Here is a 25,494-nt window from a genome sequence, read left to right on the forward strand (position 1 = left end):
GTTGGCCTGTTTGGCCCCCCTTGCTTCCTTCTAACGCCCAGCAGGCCTCTGCAACCCAGCTGTACCCCGTGATGTGTGTCCCAAAGGAGGTGAGCCGCGCCCTGAGACAGCAGAGTGTGGCAGTTCACCGGGGCGCCTGCAGGTGGGCTGCAGTGACCAAGAAGGGACGAGGGGGCAGGACGTGCCCAGAGTGAACAACAGGAGAAACGCTACGGCAGGGGACAAGTGCAGGACAGCCTCCAGTGTCAGGGAGCAGGTCACTGTGGGGCCGTGGAGAGAAGCAGGTGGCCAGGTGGGAGCCGAGTGACCTGCGCCTCAGGTTTCCTAAGCACGCCAACCAGGAGCCATGAGTGGTTGTAGAGCAGGAGGGCGGCGGGTTTAGATGACGCGACTTGAGGGTGAGGGGAGGCGGGAGGGGATGTGCGCTCACAGCAGCCTGTTCTCGAGAGCTGTGTGGGGGTGGGGAGGGGAAGAGAGGGGACTGAGGTGGCAGGACAGAAGTGCTCCGTGCGGTGACATCTTTCTGTGCCCCTCCCGCCCTCCCCTGCGCCAGTGCCTTCGGGGCCCCCGGCAACTTGCCAGGCGCTGGGGGAGACGCACAGGTTTTCCCTCGAGAAGCCTGCTGAGGCTCCAGGCCCGCAGAGCGCAGACCGGAGGCTGTAGGCCGGCCACAAGGTGCAGTGGAGGCGTCTGAAACCAGGCCGCCCACAGGATGCTGGAAGCCACAGGGGCTTGGTGGGTATCCGTCATGTGAAAGACACCAAGAGGCCTGCTCTGCTCCCCCCTCCACAGCTCAGGGAAGGTGGTTCCCGAGCACAGGAGGAAATACCCTCCTCCCTGGGGGTCTCGGGGCACTGTCCCCCCGGGACTCTCCCCCACCTCCAACGGACCGCCCGTGACACGCAGGAGGCCTTCCTCTCGACTCTCCCGGGCGTTTGTATGTTTGCGGCGGGGTCTCACTCTGGCGCTTGCTGTCCACCCGGAACTGGGAAAGCCAGACGGGCAGCGGCCTCAGTCCTTCCCACCTCAGACAGCCCGAGGCTTCCTGCCGGCGGGAGCAGGGGCCTCTGGCGGGGGTGGGGTGGGGGTGGGGTGTTGTACAGGCCCCTGGGGGCCTCGTGGCTCCCCTTTGATTGCCTGCAGTGACCATGCCCAGGCCAGGCCCGCCACAGGACACGGGACAGGCCTGGGAGGTCTCGACACAGCACAAACAAAGTGGGGGTGTCGCCTGGTTTTCCACTGCTCCGGGGCTCGGCGCGCTCTCACCTGTGCTAACTGTCCATCACGAGGCAGGGCAGAGCTTCTGGAACATCTGCCTGCTGTGCAGCAGGAGGCCCGCTGCCGGCCCTGCTCTGCCAGCCCCGCCACGGGTGCTGGGATAAGGCAGCTCCTCCACACCGTTTTCCTTCTCAACCAGTTAGCTGGGCCTGATTGTCCCGTTCCCCAGCCAGGTGTGACCTGTCCGGAAAGCTCAGGGCTCTCCTCCCGGAGGCTGCCAGTCCTCTGCTTGTGGCTGGTCCCTCACTGCCACGAGAGTGCACGGGCTCAGGCTCGGGGCTCAAGCCCTTGCTGGGCCCACTGCCGACCCCTGGGGCCCCCCGGGGCCCGCGGTGAAGACCTGACCTGGCCAAGGCCTCCTACCACCGGCTCTCCCTTCCCCCCATCCCTCTCCTGGCCCAAGCCTTTTTCCGTTTCAACCCCTCCTGCAGCTGGTGACGTCCTGGGCTGCGTTCTGAGGACTGAGGGCTCCCAGGCCTGTCCCGGGGCAGCACATCCGAAGCTGCTCATCCCAGTCCAGGGTCTCCAGCAGGAGCCGGTGAAGCCGGGTGAGGGCTCTGAGTCGCCTCCCGCTTCCCAAACTCCACCTCCCTTCCCTCACACAGTCCCTACTAGGGCAGGAGAGCAAGCCTTTGGTGTAAGAAACACATGGTACCTTCGAAACCAGGCCAGACTCGTCTCCAGTCTCAACTGCCGTTAGCCGTGATCTGAGCCCTGGCAGCCTGCTCTGCCCTGTAACCCCTGCCCGGCCCTCTTCCCCAGGGCACAAACCAGGACACACAGTACGTGTTCAGGAAGCCCCTCTGACCTCCCTGAATGCTGCATGCACCTGAGGCCCAGCTCACAATGCCCCTCTTCCAGGAGGCTATCGCTTGGGGCCACCTGAGCACTGACCGAGCTCAGGACAGGCCAGGGTCTGGCTGATGACTAGACCTGGTCTGATGACTGACGGCTTGTTTCTGACCTCTCTCCACAGGGCCCAGCGCAGAGGCCAGGGCGGGCTTTGCAAACTCATCGTAGTAAAACGCAGATTCTGACTCGGTGGGTCTGGATAGGCCCAAGCCTGCATCTGTAACAACCCCCCCACCCCGGGGTGACACTGCTGGGCCTCGGGCCTCACTTTGAGCATCGAGGGCTGGAGCTCATTGCTTGGTAGGGGCTTGGTGTGGGTCTACGGACTCACAGTCACGGATGAACGAATGCACACACCTCTTACCTAAGAACCAAAGAGCAATGAGCCGGCAGGCCTGGGTCACCCCTCGCAATGAAGGACCGTCACAGAGACCTGCAGACGTGGGTGTAGGGGCAGCTGCCAGCCAGCTTCCCTCATCCTTCTAGAGTGTAGTATCTGGAAACTTTTTATACAGCCTTTTTGTTTTTATTGCACATCATATAAAATGGACTGCACCGTATTTAAAACAGACAAGGCATTCACACGGATGTAGAGACCCAGACCTTTCCTCTTTTCTGGCCCTCGCCCATACTCCACACCGCTCCTGAGGCTGGAGATAGCTTCCCCCACATACCCGGCAAAGCCGAGCCCGCCCGCACTGCCCAGTTTGGAGACTGCTGGTGACGATGACAGGTATCTAGGCGGGATGGGTGGGCCAGCAGAGCACCTAACATGTGGCAGTGACAGGCTTGTGGGCACCTGGTCTGCTGGTGGAGGATGGGATTATGGCCAAGTGTCAAGAAGGAAGGCAGGGCAAGGGCAAGCTGGCCCTGGATGTCCACCTCAGGACGAGGACACCCTGTACCCGGAAGACCTCGTCCTGGCTAGCTGGCGGCCACCCACGGCGGGGTCACAGGGAGACAAAGGGAGACAAACCATGGGCACTGACAAGAGGAAGGGGCTGGGGCCCTGAGGCCCGTGGAAACGGAGTTGGGGAAAGCCGACCCAACTCGGTGCCATCGTCACTTTCACGGGGGATTGATGTGGTCCCCAGGCCCCGAAACGCCCGTGGAGGCCTGGCTCGCCGAGGGGGGCTGCAGACGCTCACAGGCTGCGGACGGCCGCGGGTGGGGAGGGGCGGACCGGCCCGCGGCCCTGCCCCGCTTCTTCTTGCCCACGGGCTGCCGCCTCTTCCTCTGGAGCTTCTCCTTCCGGGCCGCAGAGGTGGTGAAGGTGATACAGTGGGCATCCAGGAAATCCAGCAGCTTCCCCAGGGCCATGCGGATGCCATGCTGCTTCAGCTCGGCCTGCAGCTCGGCCAACTCAAAGGGCTGATAGAGCAGGACCTTGCGGTAGAGGGCCGGCCGGGAGCGGATGTAGCGCCTCACCGCCTCCTCCGTGGCTGCCGCCTGGACGGCCGTCTGTGATGCACTTATCTCCTCTTGACCCTCTTCATCCCCCGCAGACTCAAAGGCCACTCCAAACTCACAGGAAGAACTGCAAAGAACCAGACAAAAAACATTTTGTGACCCTCCTCTCCAGCACCCCGAGACCAGGAGTCTCTTTGAGGGAAAGAGCGTTTCTGTGTCCCCTGCAGAGCCCAACACGTGGCACGGATGACCTCCCAGGGTGGCAGGAAGCTCCAGGCCGCTGCAATCCTGTCATTCTTGCTGCGGCGGGGGCAGGAGCCTACCCTCTGCCAGAATCTACTGCCGGCAGCAACAGGTGCTACCGGGAAGGCCAGCCCCGCCCCCTCACGAGAGTATCCTGAGGGCAAGGATACGGGAGCCCCAGAGGTCTGCTCAGGAGGCTCACAGGGGACTGCCCGTAACCCCAGCTGGGTTTCCTACAGTTCAAATGCAGAAGGCAGCTGGGCTTTCTCAACATCGGCATTAGGCCTTGCTTCCGCCAACTCACGGACCCACTGGCTGTGGAGGACTTATGAAGCCACTCGCCCTGTCCTTTGGTCCCGTTACCTTTGTGAGTTAAAGGAGCCGTCACTGCTGTCCACGGAGGAGGCCACTGATTCCTGGGAGGCTGGGAGCTGGGCGTCACCATCAGGGCCTAGAGGCTCCTCCCTGCTCGTTGGAGGGAGGCTTCCACCAGGAGGATTCTCTTGATGGGAGGAGCCCTTGGACGTCTTGCTGGCTTGGGTCTGGCTGTGAGGCGCCTCCAGGAGCACCCGTGAGGACTGGCTCTCGTTCTCGGAGTCTGACTCCAGAGTCTGGTGAGTGTACTGGAATATCTCCTTCAGTTTCAGGACCATCTGGCGTTTGGGTAGAGGGCGGACGCCAAACCTGAATGGGGAAACAGGTGAACTTCAGCAAAGAGCAAACAGTTATCAACAAATTAAATTAATGGCTTCGTGTAACTGAAATCTTAAATGCCTGACTTTTGTGAGCATTCAGAGATGTCTACTCTGCAGGCCAACTGAGCTTACATTGAAGAATATTCCAGAAGGACCATTCCCAGGTTCTGAGCGATGGTGGCAGTGGGAACACCTTCTGTGCCCAAGGTGAGGAGCAGCATTGATGGGGATGTGATAGTTTTGATGTTCTTTTAAAAAATCAGATCTCCTTATTCAGACTGTTAAGGCGAGTGTCCCATTTCCATCCACATGGCTCATGGAGACCTGTCACCCGATGGGTCACCTGATGGAGTCTCCTCTCTTAGCTTCTCCGGGAACAGTGTGCGGAGAGCCAGACGTCACACACTCTCCCACCCCCAGCGGCTCCTGCTACCAGAGCCCCACAGCAGGACCTTCATCTCCGGCCTCACTAAAGCCTGGACGCTCACAGGAGGGAGCAGAGCACTCAGGAGCAAGTTTTCAAGAACAACACCAACCTATCCAGTTCTTTCTTCAGTACCGGGGTCTCCATGATGGAATACCTTGGCATTGGGGTTATGGGCACTTTCGGGGGCAAGTTCTTCCAATGAGCACCTTCTAGGTAGAACAAAAGAAACACGTATCAGCACAGGGGACCTGGATTTACCTCTTTTGAGCTCAGTAGGATCACCGAGAGAAATCCTGCCTTCGAAGGAAGCCTAGCCACCGTTGTGCATGAGAGCAGTACGTTCACCCCTTCATCGTTTGAGTCTAGAATCGTGTCTTTTCGGAAAGCATCGCACGGCACGTGATGAGGGCCACAGCCCTTGTGCGATGCCGATGCTGCGGGAACAGGGAGGAAGGCAGATTCATGGCTGCCAGGGGGTGGGGTGAAGGGGCAGCGGGAGTGGCTGCTGACGGGATGACGAAAATGTTCTGGGATTCGTGGTGATGCTTGCGGAACACTGTTAATGTACTGAAACCACCGAGGGGTATGGTTTCATTTTTGTTTCGTAGCTACTGTCTATCACCGTGCGCTATTAGACCACTGACTGTTCCCTGTGCTGTTTTATTCCCAGGACTTATTCATTTGTCCCGGGAATAAGGCCTGCACCTCCCACTCTCCCTCCCGTTTTACCCAGCCCCTCACAGTTGCAGAACATTGTTAATGTCCTAAAAACCACTGGATTGTACATCTTAAAGGGTAAACTTTACGGTGTGTAAATAACAGCTCAATAAAGCTGTTATTTTAGAAGAGAAGTCAGTATTTTAAAGACAAACGGGACAACTTAGGAATATATTTGGTTCTTATCCTTTTTATGAGCTTGGAGTCCTTTGAGACTCCAATGAAAACAGGCCGTCTCCTGAAAAAAAGCACAAAAGTCTTTGTATGATTTGAGAAAGCCTGTCACCTCGTGGAAGCCCGCCTCAAGTTCAGACTGAGGTCCCCCCGCCCCGGTCTTCTGATGTCTCCTGCAGTGGTTCTCACGGCACCACCTGGGAACTGGCTGGTTAGAGATGCAAATTCTTGGCCGAGCCCCAGACCTGTGGGGTGGGGCCTGGCCGTGTATGTGTTAAGACGTTCTCCAGGCACTTCTCAAGTCCATTCAATGCTGGGAGTGCTGGTCAAGGCCCAGATGGTCTCGGGTTTTAGGAGGAAATGAAACACCGGGTCGCACACAGACGCTCTGTCCGCAGGCTGCTTCCATGCTACCAGCCACTGCTTGGTGCGACCCTGCCCTTCCCGGCTCTCCCAGGATCCGCCCGGCAGGGGACAGGGTGGGCGGCAACACCTCAGGGACTGGCACGGGGGACTCTGACTGAAATGAGCTGGGAAACGGCATCCCCCCACGGGGCTGGGGGCTGGTGGATGAGGAAGGACCTCCCCCGCTTGCCCACCTCTTGTTTTTTTCAATGAGATGCAAATTCACATGTAATTTTAAAGTGAACGATCCAGAGGCACTTTGGACATTCCCAGTGCGGCGCCACCCCCACCTCTATCTAGCTCCAAAGCATCTTTGTCACCCCGGAAAGGCAATTCCGTACCCAGCACGCTGCCCATTCTCTCTGCGCCCCCGCTCCCGGCAACTGCTCGTCTGCTCCTGTCCTAACAGAGGTGTCTCCTCTGGACGTGTCACGGAAATGGAATTACACAGCACGTGGTCTCCCGTGACTCCGGTCTCTCACCGAGCATCGTGTGTTCAAGCTTCATCCATGACGTCCCAGGTCAGTACTTCTGTCCTTTCTGTGGCTGATAATACCCCACTGCGTGGATGGGACCGCACTGCCTTTACCCCTGCACATCAGCTAAGGGACGCCTGGGTTATTTCCCCGCTTTGGCCGCCGTGAACACTCGGGTACGAGGATCTGTTGCGGTCCTGACTGCGCTTCCACTGAGCGTGCTCACAGGAGTGGAGCTGCGGGCTCGGCACGGCAGCTCTGTCTCACCTCGGGAGGAACCACGCTTGGGCGATTCTGAGGGGCACCTGAGGTGTTCGTGTCGGCCTTCAGAAGTGCTGGCTCAGCAGTCCCGAGCAGGGTCCAAAGACAGCAATTTTCACCCGAGCCCAGGGGAGCCACCGGACCCAGGCAAGGATACGAACTGGCTAAGGGGTACTCTGGAAGCAAGCCCGCTGTCCCTGAGCCGGGAGGCGGAAGGGAGGGCTCAGACGGCCCTGCGCTGTCTTCACCGTCCCCTCCAGCCCCTTAGTGTAAAACAGTGTAAGAGACAACTACCCCCACCCCCCAGCCCGCCCCGCTACTCACTTGGCGTCTCTAACCCTTCTGATTTCTGAGCTTCATCAGCACTCGGCGTCTGGGCCGCAGGAAGCAGCTCTGGAGACGTCTGTTCTTTTTCATCCCCGTGGTCCCACAGAGCGGAGTTCAGAAAGCTCTGCCTGCTGCTCCCAGGCGAGCCGGCCCGAGGGGACTTCTCTGGAGCCTTTCTTTGGCCGGCAAGGCTTCCTCGGATGGGGGTGGTGCCCGAGAGGGCCGGGGAGCGGCCGTAACCGCTGGGACTACTGGTGCTCAGGGGCCCCGTCAGCTCGAGATTCAAGCGGTCGATCGGAATCGGAGAGAGGGGCTCCATGTGCCAGTGGCAGTCGTCAAGAGGGATCGGAGGGTCGTTGTCCGGCAGGGGGCTGCTGTTGGCCACCTCCCGCTCGTCTTCGCTGTCCTCCACCTCCACCACCTCACTCGCGGTGGCCTGATTCGGCAGGCTGGGCCCGAGGGGCGAGCGCTTCCGGAGCCGCCCCGTGGAATCGGCGAGGCCCCCTGAGATGGGACAGGCCGCCAGAAGAGCAAGGTGCTGGGGGTGCCCGGGGTGGGGACTGCATGGGCCCCTGCTGTCGGGGCTTCCTGCAACGACGGGGCCCAAGCGCGGTGGCGACATCTGGGGCCTGGCTATCGAACACGTATTTGCAGCTTCGGGTCTATCCCTGTTTTCTAGGGAGGCCCAGGGTTTGAACTGGGCCATGTGATCCACTAAAGCCCTGGACCTGAGGCCTGTTATTTGGGTCTGGGATGAAGAGTCACGGCTTCTGCTGGCCAGGGGGGTGGCGGGCACCAGCCATGAGGCGTCTGTGGTGCTGTCCTCCTCAGGGCCGCTCTCGGGGTCACAGAACAGCTGAGGGGTCCCTCTGCCCTCCCCTGAGCCCTGGCTCCCTGGCGGCCTCTCCTCCCCACACAGCAGTTCCGCCTCTCTTCGTGGTGGGCTTTGGAAAGAATCCTGATCTGCATCAACGTCGATGACGGAAAACAGCTCAGAAGACCTGGTGCTAACTTCTAGCACTTTCCTTTCTTCCAGGGGACCATTAAGAACTGACTTTGTTTTGGTTTGTTCCAGCTCCAGCTCTTCATCTGAGTCCAGTAAAAGGATAATCTCATCTTCTCTGTTCTTGCTGGAGGGAGTATTCTGAGATCGGGAGCTCAAATGACCAGGTTTTGATTGGGTGAGGTCAATGGATGGAGATTTTTCTGGGGAGGCCAGAGCCCCTTTATTTCTGCATTCCAACAAGGAACCACGTTCTTTGCCTTTCTGAAGGCCTGGATCTTTGAGTAGCTTGCAGAGGCTCCTGCCCCTCCTCTGCTTGGATGGTGAGTCCTGGGAGGCCGCCCTAGAAGCTCCGCTGGGCGACTGGCCGGTGTGATGAGGGCGAGGGCAAGGGCGTGGCCGGCCAGGACTCCTGCCTTGAAGGAGCTTCGACAGGCACGGGCGCAACGGGGGTGCCTGCCGGTGGGCAGGGGTACAAGGACTCTCCGCCCCCTTTCTCGCGGCCGTGCCATTGTCTTCCTGGAGCTCACTTGTTGTCTGCGACGGTTCAGGGCATCTTCTGGGAGTCAATGAAAAGGGCTGTTCAGCGGCAGCAGCAGCCGAGCACCAAAACGCATCTTCCTTTCTCCCTGTCCGGCCGCCCCGAGAAGGGCGAGAGGAGCCGGGACGCCCCAGTGCTTCCTCTGGGGACCCTGCTGTCTCTACATCTGCACCAGGGCCCTTGAGTCGCAGGGGCGTGGACGGTCCCACGCTCTTCCATTTGACTGGGGCCTCATCTCTTCTCTGGCCACACAGTTCCGTCTCTTCTGCATTTTCCGGCTGTTCGTGAACCTGAACACTTAATGAGATTTGTGCAGACAAGGGACCATCCTCCCCGAACCGGTCCGTTTCTTCCTTGACCTCTGGAGTGCTTTCGCCCCGGAGCAGCTTGCGCTGAGTGGCTGCAAATTCATAAATCTCTTCCATTTCTGCCTCATCCACTTTTTCTCTGTCTTCTTCACAGCCCTCGGATTTCAATGAAGCCTCTGCTTCTTCCTCTTCCTTTATCCACATGGACCTCAAGAGTTCTTGGAAGTTCTCCGCCCGGCTTTCACAGTCCTCGTCTTCCTTCTCCTTCCGTGGCCTGTCCTCTGAACCCATCACATCGGGCTCTTGTTCGCACAGAAGAACAAGCTCGCTAACGCCGAACCTGCAACGGGAAACGCCACGCATCACTACCCCACAGAGGCAGCAGCCGGTGCCCCGGCGCAGGTGAGGGTCATGGGGAGGACAGCCGTTGACTCAGTCCTGGCCTCTTCCCTGCTCTCTTCCAGACGGCGCCCATGCTCACACCCAGCAGCCCCCACCCCACACACACCAGTCAGCTCTAGAAGGAACTCGGGGACTTTAAGGAAGGGATCTTGGACTCCGCTGCGCAAACAGGAAGGTGCATCGGGCCGAGCTGGAGGACAGCAGCTGGTGGTGCGGCCCGGCTGGAGCTGCCCTGAGAGGCACCCGGAGCTCTGGACCGATGCAAACCAAAGACAGCGAACCCGTCACAGGTCAGCCGGGGCGAGGGGGGCACCACCTGCCGTGTCCCTGAACACTCTGTGGTCTGACTGGCACACTCAGAACCCCAGGGGCAGGCTGGTCCTCTCCCAAGGACGCACCCGAGGGCTGACACGGCCTCGGATGGACACGGTTCCCCTCGTTTTGTGGAGCTGCACGCCGCCCCTCCCGGCTGCCGCGTGGACTAGGTGCGAGCCCGCGGGAGTTAAACTACGCATCCTAGCTGCTTCTGTTTTCTGGGACCTGGGAAAGGACGGCCACCCCTAGGCTTTCGTGGTGGAATGGCCAAGGAGTAGCAGGGCTTTGGGGCAGCTGAGGACCACCCCCATCACACCCAGGGAGCTCCAAGCCACGTGACTCGGCAGAGGCCGTCCACCACCAGCACGAGCGCCCGCTCTGGCCGGACTTCCGGTCAGTACATCCCAGGTGAGGTCACCACTGAGCATAGACCTGGGGTTAACACGGAGAGGGCGCAGCCCTGGCCCTCCTGCGAGCCGTCAACCTGCTACTCCTTGGCAGTGAGCGTCAGACGCCGTGAGGTAAACGGGAAGAACGATCGGACCTGCGGGCCAGAGCGCTCAGGCCGGGCGCCAGCCGGGGAGGCACGCCGGGGTCCGCGGTGTAGAGATAGTGCAGGAGCGCACGGGCAGCCTCGGCGCTCACGCCACCCAGCAGCGCGCGCTGGCTCTTCACGCCGCCGTCCTCCACGGCGAAGAAGCCTTCGCTGTTCACCTGAAAACGAAGGGGAATACAGGAGGTTTACCGACCTCACGAGTCTGACTCGGGGGCCACACAGAGGGGGCCCCTCCTCCACACAGCCTTTCCCCGGCGCCAGCGTCAGCCAGTGTCGCGCCGGTCTGCCCCGCAGGCTCTGCGGTCAGGCCATAGGACTTCGCCGTTGATAAAAGCAGACCACGATGGGTGTTTAAGCGCCCGGTCGCTTCCCTCTCGACAGACACATCAGAGGCACTAGAACCTTCTGGGAGAGGCCGACAGTAGCTTCCTGGATCCTGCGACACAACCTTGAAGTCAAATGCGTGTCGGTGCGGGTCGGTGCAGAAACGTCTGTCAGCAGCTAGGTCGAGGATGACTTTATAATTACAGACACAGAGGAAAAGGAAAAAATTCTGGGGAAAAGTGGATTTTTATTCAGTGAATCAAGAAATCTGATGTTTCCCAATCCTCCGTTCATTTCCTCATACTGCTTCCTAACCTCAAAAAGGTCTCCTCCGTGAAGTGTAACTGAGAGGACGGAGAGACGGGTGAGAGCGTGGGCAGGGAGGGGGGGTGTGGAGGGGAGGGAAGGGGGTGGGAAGACAGAGGGAGAGCCTGGACAGAGTGGAAGGGAGCATAAGAGAGCACCCAGAATGGGAGGGGTGGGGGAGAGGAGGGAGGAGGGGGCGGGGGGAGGAGGCGGAGGGGTGCTGGGAAGAGGGGAGGGGGAGGAGTGGAGAAGGAGAGAAAGGAAGGAGGGGAGGGGGGGAGGGAGGAGGGGAGGGGCAGGAGAGGAAGGGGGGGAAGGGAGAAGGGGGGAGAGGGGACGTACTCACATACTGCATGAGAAGGGGGCAGCGGGCGTAAAGCACGAACTTGTGGGCGTAAAGCACCTCCCCGCTGTCTGTCTGAAGCTGGATGTCGCTCAGCTGTGGGTTATTGACCATGGCTCTGAAGTCAGCCAGCAGCAAACTGAGGGTGAGCTGGAAGGAGGGGGAGCAGACCGGGCTGACAGCAAGTTCCCCAACTTTAGGGGTGCCTTGAGCTCCTGTCCACAAGGCTCGCATGCCGGGTTCCACCTGTTATCACCCTGAGGCTCTCAACAATATGGGACAGCACGCTAGCTCCTTGCTCAAGTTCTCCATTACCCGGAATCCCCTGGCCCACAATGCGGGGGACGAGCGAGTGGAGGCATGACGGCTGCAAGAGAGCTGCAGATGAGGCATTAGCCGCGGCCGAGCAGGGTGCACGTTGGGCTAAGTGCTTCATAAACACCGTGTGCGGCCCGATGTGACAGGCAAGGATCCTGAGCCCTCGCCATTCAGGTACCGAGCTGACGGGAGCTCCGAGTCCCTTCTCCGACCACGTGCCACGGTCTTCAGGTAGACCGTGGTGTGAAGGGTTTGGCTGATACCGATATACTAACAGGATGACATCCTCTCTAAGGAAAACCCAACTTCCAACCCAGCGTCACCAACAGGGAACGTGAACCATTATCCAGAGGCCAGCCTGGAACCTGATGTCAGAGGGGCACAGTAGATGCTGAACAAATGAATGAAAGTTCAGGGAACGAAGCCCCTCACAGAGCAGCGGTGATCCCTGTGGGCTCTCAGGACAGAGCAGGCTCCCGGGGCTTGGCTACTGTGGTACCCTAGAGTGCAGTGACGATAGGGACAGAAGCCTCATGGCAGAACCCTAGAGGGGACAGGAGACTCCTGTGGTCTCTTGCCTGGCTTAGCTCAAAGGCCAATGAGGGTCCAGTGCACTTGTGGAAGGGTCTGGAGACAGTGAGCTGACTCAGTGGCCAGGACCACAGGGTTGGGAGCAGGGCCAGGCTGCCCGGCCCACAGGGAGAAGCCCGGTCCTTACCGAAGTTTGGCGGCCCCTCTCCAGCTGCTCTTCCTGGGGTGGCGGGATAAACCCAGTCAGTGGAAGGCCAGTGGGTGACAAATCCATCCCTGAGAGAAGAATTCACAGGTTAAAAGAACATCACGTCTGGCAACGTCAATCTCCAGGCATCACCTGTCAGCCGGCTGACCCCAGAGGCACCCTGCAGGTACTTGTCACCCGAGGGCTTCTTCACTGAAGTGAACCACCTACTGATAGGTTTTACCCCCTCACCCAGAGACACAAGCAGCCTGCAGGTCTCTTGCTCTGGGAAAAGGGCTGTGTTCTGGGTTAAAGTTTAAGGTAATTGTGACAGACTCACCAACACGACATTCATCTGAGAAAAAAGGAAAGCACTTACAGAGACCGCCTTCTCGCCATCTTATGGGGACAAGCCAGAGACCCCCAGGTCTGAGCGGCTATCACCATGTCACAAGGACTAGCCAGTGACGCTGCAGCCATGGCCGGGGCGGGGGGAGGTGGGGAGGGCGGGTCTGGCCCCGGTGTCCCATCCGGTGTCTCACCTGCAACCCCTCCCGGGCTGGCTGGTCCCCCACTGCAGGGCCATGGGCTGGCATTCATCCCCTCTCCCGCCAGGTCCACAAGGTCCTGCAGGGCCTGGTGCTCCCTCTGGCTGGCGGAGGGGCCCGGGCTCCTGGGGCCGTGGCCTGCAGGGTGGGCACTGGGGACAGCAGGTGGCGTCTGCACTCCCAGCTCTGGCTGGTCAGGCAGCCCTGGGAGGAGCATGGGCTCCTGTGTAAGAGCCTGAAAGAAGTCAGAAAGCCGAGTGACCAAATGGCTACTGCAGAAGCCGCCACGCAGAGGATCCCTGAGAGTGCCAGCCACAGCCCAGAGCAACCCCGTGAAGCTTTTCTCTCTCACCATCTATCAACGGACTTCTCTCAGTGAAGGCCATGCCTGCTGCATCTATGTCTGCGGAAGGTTCCTGAAGGCCCTGTCCTCCTAACGTCATCTAAATGGCCTCAAGCTTAGTGACTCTAGGCACACCTGCATCAGGCTGGTTCCTGGGCCCCACCATACGTGGGTTATACCAGCCCCCCCCCGGGGGTGGGGTCCTGGACTGCATTTCAGTCACACTCTCCAGGGACAGGATACATGTGGGGAACCGGCCCGTTCTTCCCAGGAGAGCCATCAGTTCCTACACACAGAAACATGCTACAGTCAACACCTCTCAACTTCCTACCCTTCCTTCCTTTTCAGACTTTCTGTTGATGACCAGTGCCGGATTCCTGGAGCTGCTGGCCTCTCCCCGGAGCCCCCCGTATGCCCAGAGGGGAGGGCGCACCTTTGCAGGCCGCTGGGGCACCATGGGAGGGACCAGGCTTGCCGTGTAGAAGGCTTCCAGGGCCCAGGCTCTAGTCAGGGCGCTGCCTTCCCACAGAAAGTTCTGCTTCCCTCCAGGTGGCCGCAGACACCGACCGGCCTTTCCCAGCTCTTCCTTTAGAATCCTGCTCGTGGGAAGCGGCGGCGTGCTGGACAGCTCCAACTCCTCGGCAAAGAGCTGGGCCACCCGATCCGCCGTCAGCCTCCCCGTGGTCTCCGGGTCCTGGACTAACAACGGGGGAGGGGAAATAGGCGCCTTCCTCTTGCGGCTCTTCTTTTCTGGAGGTAAACAGAAGCAAAGGGTCACGAGGCCCAGCCGCAGTCACCTCCGGCCAGCAGCGTGGAGAGCCTCCCCCCGCAGGGGTGCGCCTACCTGCTCCCAGTCTTATCCTCTCAGAAAAGGCATTTCCCAGGCTGAGCGCCGCTGGCACAGCCTCCCGCTCCCTCTCAGACCGGGACAAGGCCATGGCCACCAGCAAGTCCTCGGACGGCGCCTCGGGCTTGGTGACCCTCCGCTTCCTCTGCAGCTCCTTCTGGTTGGTGGCTCCCCTCCGCTTCAGACCTCCAGCGTGATGGCTGAAGCTTAAAAGACAGCCAAACAGGTTAGTGAGGCCGGAAGTGTGAGCGCTTCCTCTTCTGAGGCGGTCCCCGCTGGACCAGAGAGGCCCGGACCCCTTCTACTCTCTGGTCAGGAGAGAAAAGGGATAAATGTGAACTCATCAGACAGAGGCATCAGTTGCTCTGGGCATTCGCTGTACTCATCCCGTTGCCTTGTGTAAGCTCAAGTGATTCTGGGCCACGTTCGCTGCGGCCCGGAGAGCAGAGGCTCTGGGACCTTCCATGTGATGCTACCCAGCTGAGTTCTTGGCAGACGTACAAAGCTGTAAATGGTACCCGCACATGCTCCGTGTGGCCAGACCCTGCCGATGGAGCCCACATTCGACGGCTCTGAGTCAGCTTCCTGGATTCCACCAACTTCTGCCCAACCATACCTCAGATGCCCCTCAGGCAGTCCCTTGGCCACGCTGGCCACAAAAGGATCCCTTCCCCTCCTGCAGGGGCCCGTGGGCGGAGCCTCTGTCCGAGGTCTGAAGGAAAGGACTCCCAGCTTAGACCACCAACATGGTCAGCCAGCTTGGAGGAGATTGACTTAAAGGACTTTCTGGCTGGAGAACGCAGACTGCCTGGTGAATCCCAACAGGCCGAGTGAGAAATAGGAGGGCAACGGTGAGAGAGAGACCGGGAGCGCAAACCCAGCTGTGGGGCTGCTCTGGAAGGTACCTCTCGTCTTTCCAGAGAAGCTCATGCTCTCCCCTGGGCCAGGGATGGCTCAAGAATCTCAGATAGCACTTTGGAAGATCTACACAAGCCCTAATTTGGTTCAACTTCCTGGGAACCCCACATGATAACCACAGCCCCCCAGAGAGAAAGGGGCCATCCCAGTATCCACTACCCAGAGTTCCACACACACCAGGCTTGGCCTTAGGGCAGGTGAGTCTCAAAGCCTCAGTGAGGGTGTCCATTGGCTGTCGTTTTCTACTTTAACAACCTTCTAGAAGGACCCACACACATCTTGTGTCTCTTCCTGGAAGTATTTAAAAAGCAGATATATTTCACCTGAGTAAGTAGTTGTCATCCTGTCCTATTGAAAGACAACAATGGCTTAGATAATATCTATGCTAGATCCTTAAAGCTTCCAATTCTGAGATGCTGCTGTTGATGTGCTACAATATAGACAGGCTCACCAGCTAAGAACTGACTTTTGCCAACCCCAGTCCCACCACTGGCCCAGCTCAGATGCCCATAACCTGTGTGCAAGACATCGGCCAGGACAAACAGAGCCATGCCCTTGGCCTTCCCTTTGCTCTTGACAGCTGTCAAAGGAAAGAAGTCCCAAACCTGCAGAAGTCCAGGGCCGGCACTAGATTGTTCCCTGTAATGCCGGCGTCCACCGTGGCAGGGGCAAGGTGCAGGGGAGCTGAGCTGCCCGCCTACCTGTGGTTTGCACACCAAGGACTTGTTTCTAGCTACGTGCAGGCCTCTTATTGTGACACTTATGCATTTAATTCATGCACATTAACAAAAAGGCCTGTGCTTCTGTCTTGCCAACTCTTTGAACGATGCCGAGTCCTTTAACGTTAATGGTGTGAGAATCGGACCGCGTGGAGGTGGAAGCTGTGCCACAGCACACGGGACACAGACACGGGACAGCGGGCTACCGAATTCCTCAATGGCCCAGAGGGCACCGACCACAGGATGCCGAGAATGGAAAAAGCTCAGAAAGGCCCTCCAGGAAACCAGTCCAGCCAGTCCTTTGCGTAGACACACCCGTGTGGACCATCTCAAAGCCTTCGAGGACGCAGCATCTGTCTCCTCTCCATGCTAGTGGGCACTGTGCCTGATTTCCTTCTCAAATGTTTCATTTCCAGAATCTAGGGAGGGGTCTAGGGTTCCGTTGTTCTCTAACACTACAAAAGGCTTTAAAAAGAAAAAAAGCGTTTCTGTGGTGTTCCTCCTTTTCATGTGACTCACCTTGATGCCAGTGTGCCACAGGCCCCCTCCGGCGGAACCGTCTGCAGCCGCACGGCCTGGAGCAGGAGCTGGGGGCCCACGTCCATGTTCACCGCGCACTGTTTCAGGTGACTGATCCTGCTCTTCGGGGTGAGAAACGGCCTCCCGCAAATCGGGCATTCGGGGATCCGTGGTGTGGTGGGTGCCAGTGCCTTTTCAGCCTCATCCAAGCACCTGGAGGAAGACGGTGAACACAGAACGCTCTCCCTGGTAGCGTGGATTGTAGCAGGCCTGCGTCCACGTCAGCACGGACATGCTGCGGGCCACAGCCAGCTCCCCCACGCGGCCTTCGCTCAGCCTCCGAACCCCTACGTTTAGGGATCTGCTAGCAAAGCCGGCTGAAGAAGGCAAGGACAGGTTACACGGAGGCAATCCCGCTCCTAAGTATATACCCCGAAGAACTGAAAGCAAACATTCAAGCTAATACCCGAAACACACGCTCACAGCAGCTCTATTCGCAATATTCAAAAGGTAGAAACAACACATTCACCCGCCAGCGGAAGAATGGATGAGACATGGTCTATGCATACAATGGGGCATTCTTCAACCATAAAAAGGAACAGAATTCTGATCCGTGCTACAACCTGAATGAACCACAAAAACAATATGTTGAGTGAAGGAAGCCAGACACAAAAGGCTCCATCTTGTGTGATTCCCCTTACGTCCAGAACAGACAAATCCACAGAGACAGAAAGCGCATGAGCGGCTGCCAGGGGCTTGGGGTGGGCGTTGGTGGGGGTGGGGAGGGAGAGTGAGTGCTAAGGGGTACAGGGTTTCTTTTTGGAGGAGTAAAAATCCTCTAAAATTGTGGTAATGGTTGCACAACTGTGGACATAATAAATAAAAGCCACTGAACAGTTCGTTTTAAAAGGATCAACTGTATAATACGGGAAAGGCATCTCGGTAAAGCTATGTAAAAAAAACAGCAAGGACAGGCTGATGCCAACACTGAGGTGCTATGGTCATGGTCAGGTGTCTCCGGATTCCCACCACAGATTCTGCTGGACCTGTCACACCCACGGGAGAGGTGACCACAGAGAGGCGACAGGCCATTCCTACCGGTTCACATGCTGCTCCCTCCGTGTCACGTTCATGGCTGAGAGGTTCTTTTGACAGATCTGGCAGAAGAACAACCCTGTCTCCTCCAGGTTCTCATCAGGTAACGATGCTTGTTCCTGCCCAAACTCCTGCTGCAGGGCCAAGGCCACCGCCGCGTCACTCTCTGTGGCAGGGAGCCAGGGCCCCGACCCTGTGAAGAGGCACGAAGACCCGTGAGGACGAGCTCACCTGCATACCCCTGCACCGCCTGCCAGGCCTCACGGAGCACCCACAGCGGGTGGAGTGTGGAGAAAGCAGACCCGGCCCCGCCCTGTCCGGTGAGTGTGGATGTAAGCAGGGCCCCTGGAGCAGGAACTCCCCCAAGCGTGCAGAAGAACCCTGGGAAGCCTGTTAAAGCGCGGATCTGCATCCCGCAGGTCTAGGGGAGGCCTGAGATTCTGCATTTCTGACGGGTCAGGGCCACCGTCTGAGCAGCAGCGTCCTGGAGAACGAACGCGCCTTCCGTTTTCCCCATTTCTGCAAAAGTCTGCCTCGGGCGTTCCAGGCTTGCAAGGCTCCTATTCCAATAAATCTAGGTTTTCTCTTCAAAGTGCAGCCTTTCCTACTGCTAGGACCTTTTGTTTCCCATCCTAGAAAAAACAGGTCAAAGTGAAATAAATGCCTTTCTGTCTTCAAAGGTGAGTGTCCTTCTCAGCATCAGACCAAAGGACGGACTGACTGGTTCTGGGTCTGGAGATGGCGCCCTCGGTGGCTGGGCCACGGCCGCGGCCCTCTGTCACATCTGAATTTGTTGGAGCAGACCGTTGGCACTCACAGGGAGGTGCTCGGAGAACTTCACAAATCCTCAGTCCTTGAATATTCCTACCGTCTATCGCTCTTTCCACTAAAGCCAGAAACACATCACCCTTCATTTTGGTGCCCTATTTTTTTTTTTTAAACAAAGAAATGGTTTCTGTCTCCTGAATACTGAGCATGACTGGCTTTGCTGTGAAGATCGATGGAAACACCGAGTCCCACGGAGGGCGGGTGCCGAGCTCGTGTTCTAGCTGAGCAACTCCCGTGCGCCCTGTTGGTGCTGCGGGGACTGATGGCGCAGCAGCTGCCACATCGCTACCTGCGTGGACCTCAGAGGTAGCCTGAGAATCTTCAGTGCTCCCAAGGGGAAATCTGCACGTCGGTACCAAGAGACTCCATATTTATTAGCTGTAGGACCATCTATGCAGTCTCTTCCTATTTTTTTCCCTCGTGTGTCTTTTCACCAGGGAGGAGGGCTCCTGTTGTTTGCGGGATAAAGAATGGGACTGCCTCCTGGGGCACACCACCTGTAATGTTGTTGCCAAGCTATTTTAACCCTGAGCCACTCAGACCTCTAGTCTACTCACGTGTGATGCAACACAGGGCTTACAGGAAGTGGTTAAATGACACCGTGAGCAAATAAATCTAGAAAAGTGGGAAATTTTAAAACACAGTTGTCCTGCACTAATGAAAAAATCGTGAAAAAGACAAGAGGGCTATTCTAGAGTCTAGACTTTAAGACACTACTAAACTGTCACAGATGCAGTTTGTAGACATCTAGTTCTGACGGATCCTTATTCAGAAAAAAAAAGAAACCAGCTATAAAACTGTCCCTGGGACAAGTGGGGACATTTTAATATGAAGCGGACACCAGGCAGAATTATGGAATTAGGTGTGGCAGCAACACTTTGATCACGTAGGAGATCGAGGGGTGAAACATCATGATGTCTGGAACTTCCTTTCTAATGGTATAGAAGAAACATGTACACTTAGAGACATATAAATAGATGGCAAAATGTTAATTGTTAAATACAGGTTGAGGGTATGGAGGTTCATTGTAATATATATTTACTTTTGTGCGTGGGAAAAATCTTGTAATAAAAAGCCAAAATAGGGACATCTGGGTGGCTTAGTCAGTTGAGCATCTGACTCTTGATTTTGGCTCAGGTCATGATCCCAGGGTCATGGGATCGAGCCCGGCATCAAGCTCTGTGCTGAGCATATAGCCTGTTTAAGATTCTCTCTCCCTCTCTCTCTGACCCTCTCCCCACTCACACTCTCTTTCTCTAAAAAATAACAAATAAAAATAAATAAAAAGAGGGAGAGGTATCTTGTCAAAGAAGGTGGGTGAGAAATGACCCAAGGGACCCTTCATTCTCTGGCTAGCAACAATGAATGGCCAAGGTACAATCCCGGGCAGAGAGCCCACCCCCACCAGAAACTCCTGGAATGCCAGCTCCTTCCCGCTCTGCCCTCCCCTCCCCCCCCCCCCAGTTAAAACTTATCCCTGAGGGGAAGATGTAAAACTCCCATCATACCGTCCCCTGCCGTCATCTCCTCTCGAGGGCCCTTCGGGAGGTTTTCTTCAACTGCAGACTCCAGGGAGCACCGTTCGGAAGCATGCTGCAAGCGCTCAGGATCTGCTCTCTTGAACTGCTGCATCCGCTGCAGGACGAGCTCGGCCGTCCGGGGTTTGGAGGGACTGGGCCCCATCGCAGTCAGATGGGAAGGAGGGGGCTGGGAGTCGCTGTCCTGAGCGTCCTCTGGCAAGGAGGAAAACATTCACAGGCATGTGTTCTAGCTGGAGAAACAAAGCCTTCCACCAGACCCAGGTTAGACCCAAGTCTCAAGGGGCCCTCTACCAACTGGTTGAGTTTAACCCTCAAGTGTGAATAGGAGTGATTATTGGTGTCTTCCCCGTTGGGGGGAATATAAATAGACCTGTCATAAATATCTTTGATGGGAGGGGGAACAGGGAGTGACTGCTAATGAGCACAGGGTTTATTTCTGGACTGATGGAAATGTTCAAAAACTGTGGAGTTGTAATGACTACACAGCTCTGTGAGTACGCTAAAACCACTGGACTGTATGCTTGAAGAGTGTGCATTTTATAGAATGTGAATTCTTTCTCTAAAGCTGTTATTAAAGAAATATTAGGGGTGCCTGGGTGGCTTGGTCGGTTAAGCGTCCGACTTCGGCTCAGGTCATGATCTCACGGTCCGTGAGTTCGAGCCCCGCGTCGGGCTCTGTGCTGACAGCTCAGAGCCTGGAGCCCGTTTCAGATTCTGTGTCTCCCTCTCTCTCTGCCCCTCCCCCGTTCATGCTCTGTCTCTCTCTGTCTCAAAAATAAATAAACATTAAAAAAAAAAAAAGTATTAAAGACAAACATTTTGATCTTCCTAGGTCATAAGTTCAGTAACCTGGCGTCCACAGATGGCCTCTGGTGGGGATCCATGAAGCCCTGCAGTTTTATGCCAGTTTCACAGGTGTGCACGGGGGTGCGGTTTTCTGGGGGAGTCATGCGTGGCTTTCGCTAGACTCCCGAAGGGTGCATGAGGGACCAACGACCAATGTTTCGGTAACATCACTGATGCCTTACAACGGTCTCTGCCAGCTAAGTGTTTACCACCACTCCATTGAGAGATCATGCTGACCACACTAGGTAAAAAATATCACTTAAGATCAGGAAGTAAAGGTGAGAAATATTTAGAAACAGCACCCAGGAGCCCAAATATCTTATGCAAGGCTGGTTCTCAGCTCTGCTTGAAGAAGGCATGTGTAGCATGCCTTCTCCATGGTTCAGTACACCAAGGACAGCAGGGTAAGAAACCTGCTTCAAACAGACAAAGGAAAAAAAAAAGAACAAAGGTGTTGGAGGAGAAAGGAAGGACCTGAAGATTCTCTTGGGGGTTTAAACCCATCTGGCAGCTTCCTACTGCCTTCTGAGCAGCCTAAACGAACTGGCTGGCCCCATTGCAACTTACCCACTCTGGAATAAATTCAAGAAAATGAGAAGCAGCGTTATTTTCATGTTCATGTAACTTGTGTCAACTACATAATGTAAAGATTAATAGGAAACTCTGAAAGAGCAGAGGGCCACAAATATAATCATGTAGAAAGTTCACGAAGGGGTTATATTTGACCACTGTTTAAAACAGGAGTCAGCAAACTATGGTCCTCAGGCTGGCTGCCTGTTTTCGTTAATGACGTTTTGTTGGAACACAGCCCATTCATTTGCTTACACATTGTCTAGGGAGTTGAGAAGTTGCAACAGAGACCATGGCTGCAGAGCCAAAGTAATTTACTATCCGGCCCTTTGCAGGAAGTTTTCTGACTCCTGGTGTAAAACAGTGCCGTCATCTCTGGTTTCCTCTCTGGAAACGTACGGCCCGTGGCTCTGGCCCAGTTACCTGTCTGGGTGTTCTGCACATTCTCCTGGAGCACAGCAGAGGCAGGCACACCTCCCCCTCCATTCTCCGGGGGAGCTGGTTTGCTCTCCTGCCACTTGGGTGCCCCTTGCCTTCTAGTCCTCGGGGCCTGGCTGCCAGACCGAGTTTTCTTCTCCCTGGGGCCTTGAAGGGTTTTGCTCTTGGTAGCAGTTGGTTTGGTCCTTTTCGGTTTACTTGTCTCAGTGCTGTTTGAGGCCTTTTGTGTCTTCCTTTCCCCCGACACTTCCTTGGTGCCATTCTTTTTCACCCTTTGGAGAAAGGTGGCGCAGAGCTCCTTAAACTCATCGTCTGACTCATCCATCATCTGACCAACTTTAAGGCTCTCAAGTATTCTTCAGAGATCTGAGGTCTATCTGGGGACCCAAGAACAAGCCTAGCAGGGCCTCCTTCAGACTTGTAGCTCCATCACGGCTGCTCTCTGCTTCTCACTAGGACAGCTGGAGAGTTTGCACAATTGAGCAAAAAGTCGTGCTTTCCCCCGCATAAGAATTTAAATGCCTTTCTTCACAGAGTCTGCGTTAAGCAGCACATTTAAAGTTCACATCTGAGAGCTTTTGCTGTCCAACAGATGCCTCCAAGGTAGGATACATATGAACTTCATGCTCAGGCAATTCTCCAAGATCTCCATAGTGATAAAGCACATTGGTTCATTCAATGTCACATCTGTGGAAAACCAAAAGCATCTGAATGTAATTAGACAGACATTGCATTTTATGCCCTTCCTTCCAGGAAGGTACAAGAGGATGCAGAGTATGGACAAAGTCCTCAGAGTAACAGTACCTGTGTCAAATACTCAAGTACAGCCTGGTGAACACAAACTCATGGTCTTACAGGATATCACAGCACAACACAGGGGGAGGGATCTAGAAACCCATCAAAGAAAGACCATGAGCATCTTGAAAGAGTGTTGTTTTCACTGAAATCTGGGGAATGAATGAATCCCATGAAGGGCAGTTACCGCAGAAACAAGATGATCGTCAAATGCAGAAAAACTATCCCTCAGGCCCTCTCAACAGACAACTTAATGTGCAGGGGAGGGACAAGAGGAATGAAGAAAATATGAGCTTCAACACTCAGGAAGAAACAAAAGACAAGAGTATAGGAGGCTCATTCATCACTGACATGAGCAATGTTTCCAAATCAAAAGAAGGCCACTTTTTTTTCCACCCTCCCTCACCCAAGCAAGAGCTCCCCAAACTTAACTCGAACGGTGACCACTGCAAAGGCTGAGCCTTATGGGTGTGATTATTTACACTGGCACAGTTTAGTGGGATTCAGAAGTCAAAACTGAATGACCCAGTAACAAAGTTTATTTCAAATACCATATTGCAACCTCCACTGTCCGAGTAATCCAATTAATCACCTATTTTTCTGGAGGTGAGCAGACATGGACACCTGTAATCTACTTTGCATGGCTGGCCCATTCTCATCTTCTGTGTCACCTCTTTAAAGAAGCTTCCCTTCACCCTTTATCCAAGTGGACCCTCTCCACTGCCACCATTTTCTGTCACCACACACTGTTTTCACAATCGCATTTATCACAAGTTACCATCGTTTGTAACAGGTAACATTTATTGAATGCTTACTGTATGCCAGGCACAGGTCTAATTGCTTTACGAGTCTAGCTCGTGTCATCCTTACAACAATCCTGTTGGGTAGACTGTATTGTCATCCCTTTACAGCAAGAGTCGGGCACAAGACTAAGGGACTGGCTTAAGTTCACACAGCCTTTGAAGTGGCAGGGCCGGGATCAACTCCAAGCAGCGTGGTTCCAGGGCATCAACTCCTACATTTTCATTCATTTACTTAGTATCTGTCCCCTACTCAGCTCAAATTTCAAGAGGGCACAGCCTTATCTATTTCATTTCGTATTCGCTTGGGCTGGTGAAGTACCTGAATTGTAAAAAAAAAAAAAAAAAAAAAAAAATGCTCGACAATTATTTGCTGCATTAATTAAGTGCAAAGAGTTTGGTATCATGGGGGCGAAGAGAACGTGGTGGGAGAGAAGGCTGCAGGGAGAAGCCCCTGAACTGAGCCTGTCGGACGCGGGGAGCTAGAGCAAATCCCACCCTCCACACCCCGCTGAGTCTCCACATTGCCTTGGATACTAGCCCTAAGACGGCCCACCTCCTATACGTGCTCACTCAGTACTTGCTGAAGGAAGCGGCAAGTTTCCAGAGGGTCGGGACTTGGGTCTACTCCGCTTTGTACTCGCCGCTGCAGGAATGAATGGGCAGTGCGGGGCGGACCCTCCCGCTGCCCCCGACCCGGTGACACCAGGGAAGCGGGCGGGGGACCCGGCCTGGAGAAGGGCTGTCAAGGGCTCGGGCTGCTGTTAAGCCAGACGGCGAATTCCGATCGTCCGACTGACGCCCGGGCCGCGACCCCGGGGTATCCGATCAGCCCACCCGTCCTCCCTTCAGGCTGCCCCAGGCCCTCCAACCAAGTGCGGCTCCTGCCTCTACACCGCGGGCGAGAAAGAGTCTTCTCTCCCACCGAGAACGGCAAGGGCCCAAGGTGGCTGGACCTTCTCTCCCAACTGCAGACTCCCGGCCCTAGAGCCCGACTCCTCCTACCTCTGGCGCCGCCGAGGCACCTTCTCAACGGAGAATCTCGCGCCTACGCATGCGCCAAACGGCGCCCCCGGCGGAGGACTGCGTCTGCGCAGGCGCGGAACGGCCCGGGACGCTCTCTTCCCGTCGTCCTCCGCGGCCCGGGCGCGCAGCTGCGATAGTTTCCGGACGCCGCGAGGCGGTGCGCTGCTGAAGGTGGCTCTCGAGGCTCGCGTGGTCGCCTGCGTGCGTGGCACCTCGCAAAGGTTCTTAAGTGTTGAGGAAGAGTCAGGGTGAGTTTAGGGCACCGCTGCAGTATTTAGTTGAAGTTGGGGGTCTACCACGGTTGACACAGGAAATGTCTTCGGATTCAGGGTCGCAGGGCGCGCCGGCCCGCTGGGGCGGGAGAGCCCCCTGCTCGAAGTAGCGAGCGGGCTGAGGCCGGGAGGTGGTGGCCGCGTGAGGGAGCGCCGCTCACCCCTCTGGCCTGGTTGGTGCCAGAGATCGGGGGCCGGAAGATGTGCAGCCTGAAGATGTGAAGATGTTCAGCGCGTGCTGAAGTTGGAGGAGCGTGTGTTTCGTGGTAGTGCTTGGAGCTCCAACCCGGCCTGGGTCCTCGGGAGACGTCCTCATGCACGTGAGGAAGGATGTGGAGAGGCAAGACTGGAGGCAGTGAGACCAATTAGGAGAATGTAATGTAGATGAGAAATGAGGGCGCCCGCATTGGGAGTTGGAGTGGAAAGAATGGAGAAATACTCAGAAGTTGGACTCGTTAAGATTTGTAGATTTCTAGCCTGAGCGTCTGAGTGGAATGTGGTTCCGTTTACCGAGGTTATGAACACGGGGGAAGGAGTAGCTTTGAAGGGAAGAGAATATTTAGTTGGGGTTTAGAGATAGAACGTACATACCGTAAAAATCACCCTTTTATTTACTTTTTTGAAAGTTTATTTATTTGAGAGAGCGCGAGCGAGGGGGGAGGGGCAGACAGGAGAGAGAATCCCAAGCAGGCTGCGCTCTGTCTGGGGAGCCCCACACCGGGCTGTATCTCAGAAGCCGCGAGATTATGACCTGAACTAAAATCAAGAGTCAGACGCTTAACTGAGCCATACAGTTGTCCCCAAAATTCACCCTTTTAAATTGTACAATTCAGTGGTTTTTCACATAGTCACAAGGTTGTGTCAATCACCGCTAATTCCAGAACATTTTTTTTTTAATTTTTTTTTTTTCAACGTTTTTTATTTATTTTTGGCACAGAGAGAGACAGAGCATGAACGGGGGAGGGGCAGAGAGAGAGGGAGACACAGAAT

The 25,494-nt window shown here is 56.1% G+C and overlaps 1 protein-coding gene and 1 long non-coding RNA gene across 7 annotated transcripts in view; one reads left to right on the top strand and one right to left on the bottom strand.

Moving 5' to 3' along the window:
* Positions 1-2,640: 2,640 nt before the first annotated feature.
* Positions 2,641-24,277, bottom strand: SLX4 (SLX4 structure-specific endonuclease subunit). Of its 5 annotated transcripts, none has more exons than XM_049637408.1 (15): positions 24,212-24,277; positions 21,597-22,298; positions 19,725-19,949; positions 17,392-17,581; positions 16,294-16,506; positions 14,135-14,343; positions 13,724-14,040; positions 12,942-13,182; positions 12,400-12,488; positions 11,367-11,513; positions 10,379-10,548; positions 7,263-9,457; positions 5,015-5,114; positions 4,147-4,467; positions 2,641-3,667 (listed from the first exon to the last, which is right to left on the bottom strand). In XM_049637408.1, exons 2-15 carry the CDS (start codon positions 21,937-21,939, stop codon positions 3,199-3,201), a joined length of 5,229 nt encoding a protein of 1,742 aa, XP_049493365.1. In that variant the 5' UTR covers positions 21,940-22,298; positions 24,212-24,277; the 3' UTR covers positions 2,641-3,198. The 5 variants fall into 5 exon arrangements, with proteins under 5 accessions (XP_049493365.1, XP_049493364.1, XP_049493366.1 ...); XM_049637407.1 differs by lacking the exon at positions 24,212-24,277 and adding an exon at positions 23,763-24,061; XM_049637409.1 differs by lacking the exon at positions 24,212-24,277 and adding an exon at positions 22,416-23,734 and having other exon boundaries at positions 5,015-5,111.
* Positions 24,253-25,494, top strand: part of LOC125927248 (uncharacterized) — a 29,997-nt gene continuing 28,755 nt past the window's right edge. For both annotated transcript variants that reach the window (XR_007459284.1, XR_007459285.1), the window contains exon 1: positions 24,253-24,480. This is a non-coding gene — a long non-coding RNA (uncharacterized LOC125927248). The remainder of the gene's footprint in view (positions 24,481-25,494) is intronic.

Source organism: Panthera uncia, chromosome E1 (genome assembly GCF_023721935.1).
Source record: "Panthera uncia isolate 11264 chromosome E1, Puncia_PCG_1.0, whole genome shotgun sequence".
In the NCBI taxonomy this organism is placed as follows: domain Eukaryota; kingdom Metazoa; phylum Chordata; class Mammalia; order Carnivora; family Felidae; genus Panthera; species Panthera uncia.

Coding starts and splice junctions, on each gene's coding strand:
- SLX4 (XM_049637408.1), bottom strand. CDS start 21,939: ATGATGGATGAGTCAGACGATGAGTTTAAGGAGCTCTGCGCCACCTTT. Junction 19,950..21,596: donor TGTGCAGAACACCCAGACAG/GTAACTGGGCCA, acceptor CCTCCTTGCCAG/AGGACGCTCAGGACAGCGAC. Junction 17,582..19,724: donor GGAGATGACGGCAGGGGACG/GTATGATGGGAG, acceptor GCCTCTTCACAG/GGTCGGGGCCCTGGCTCCCT.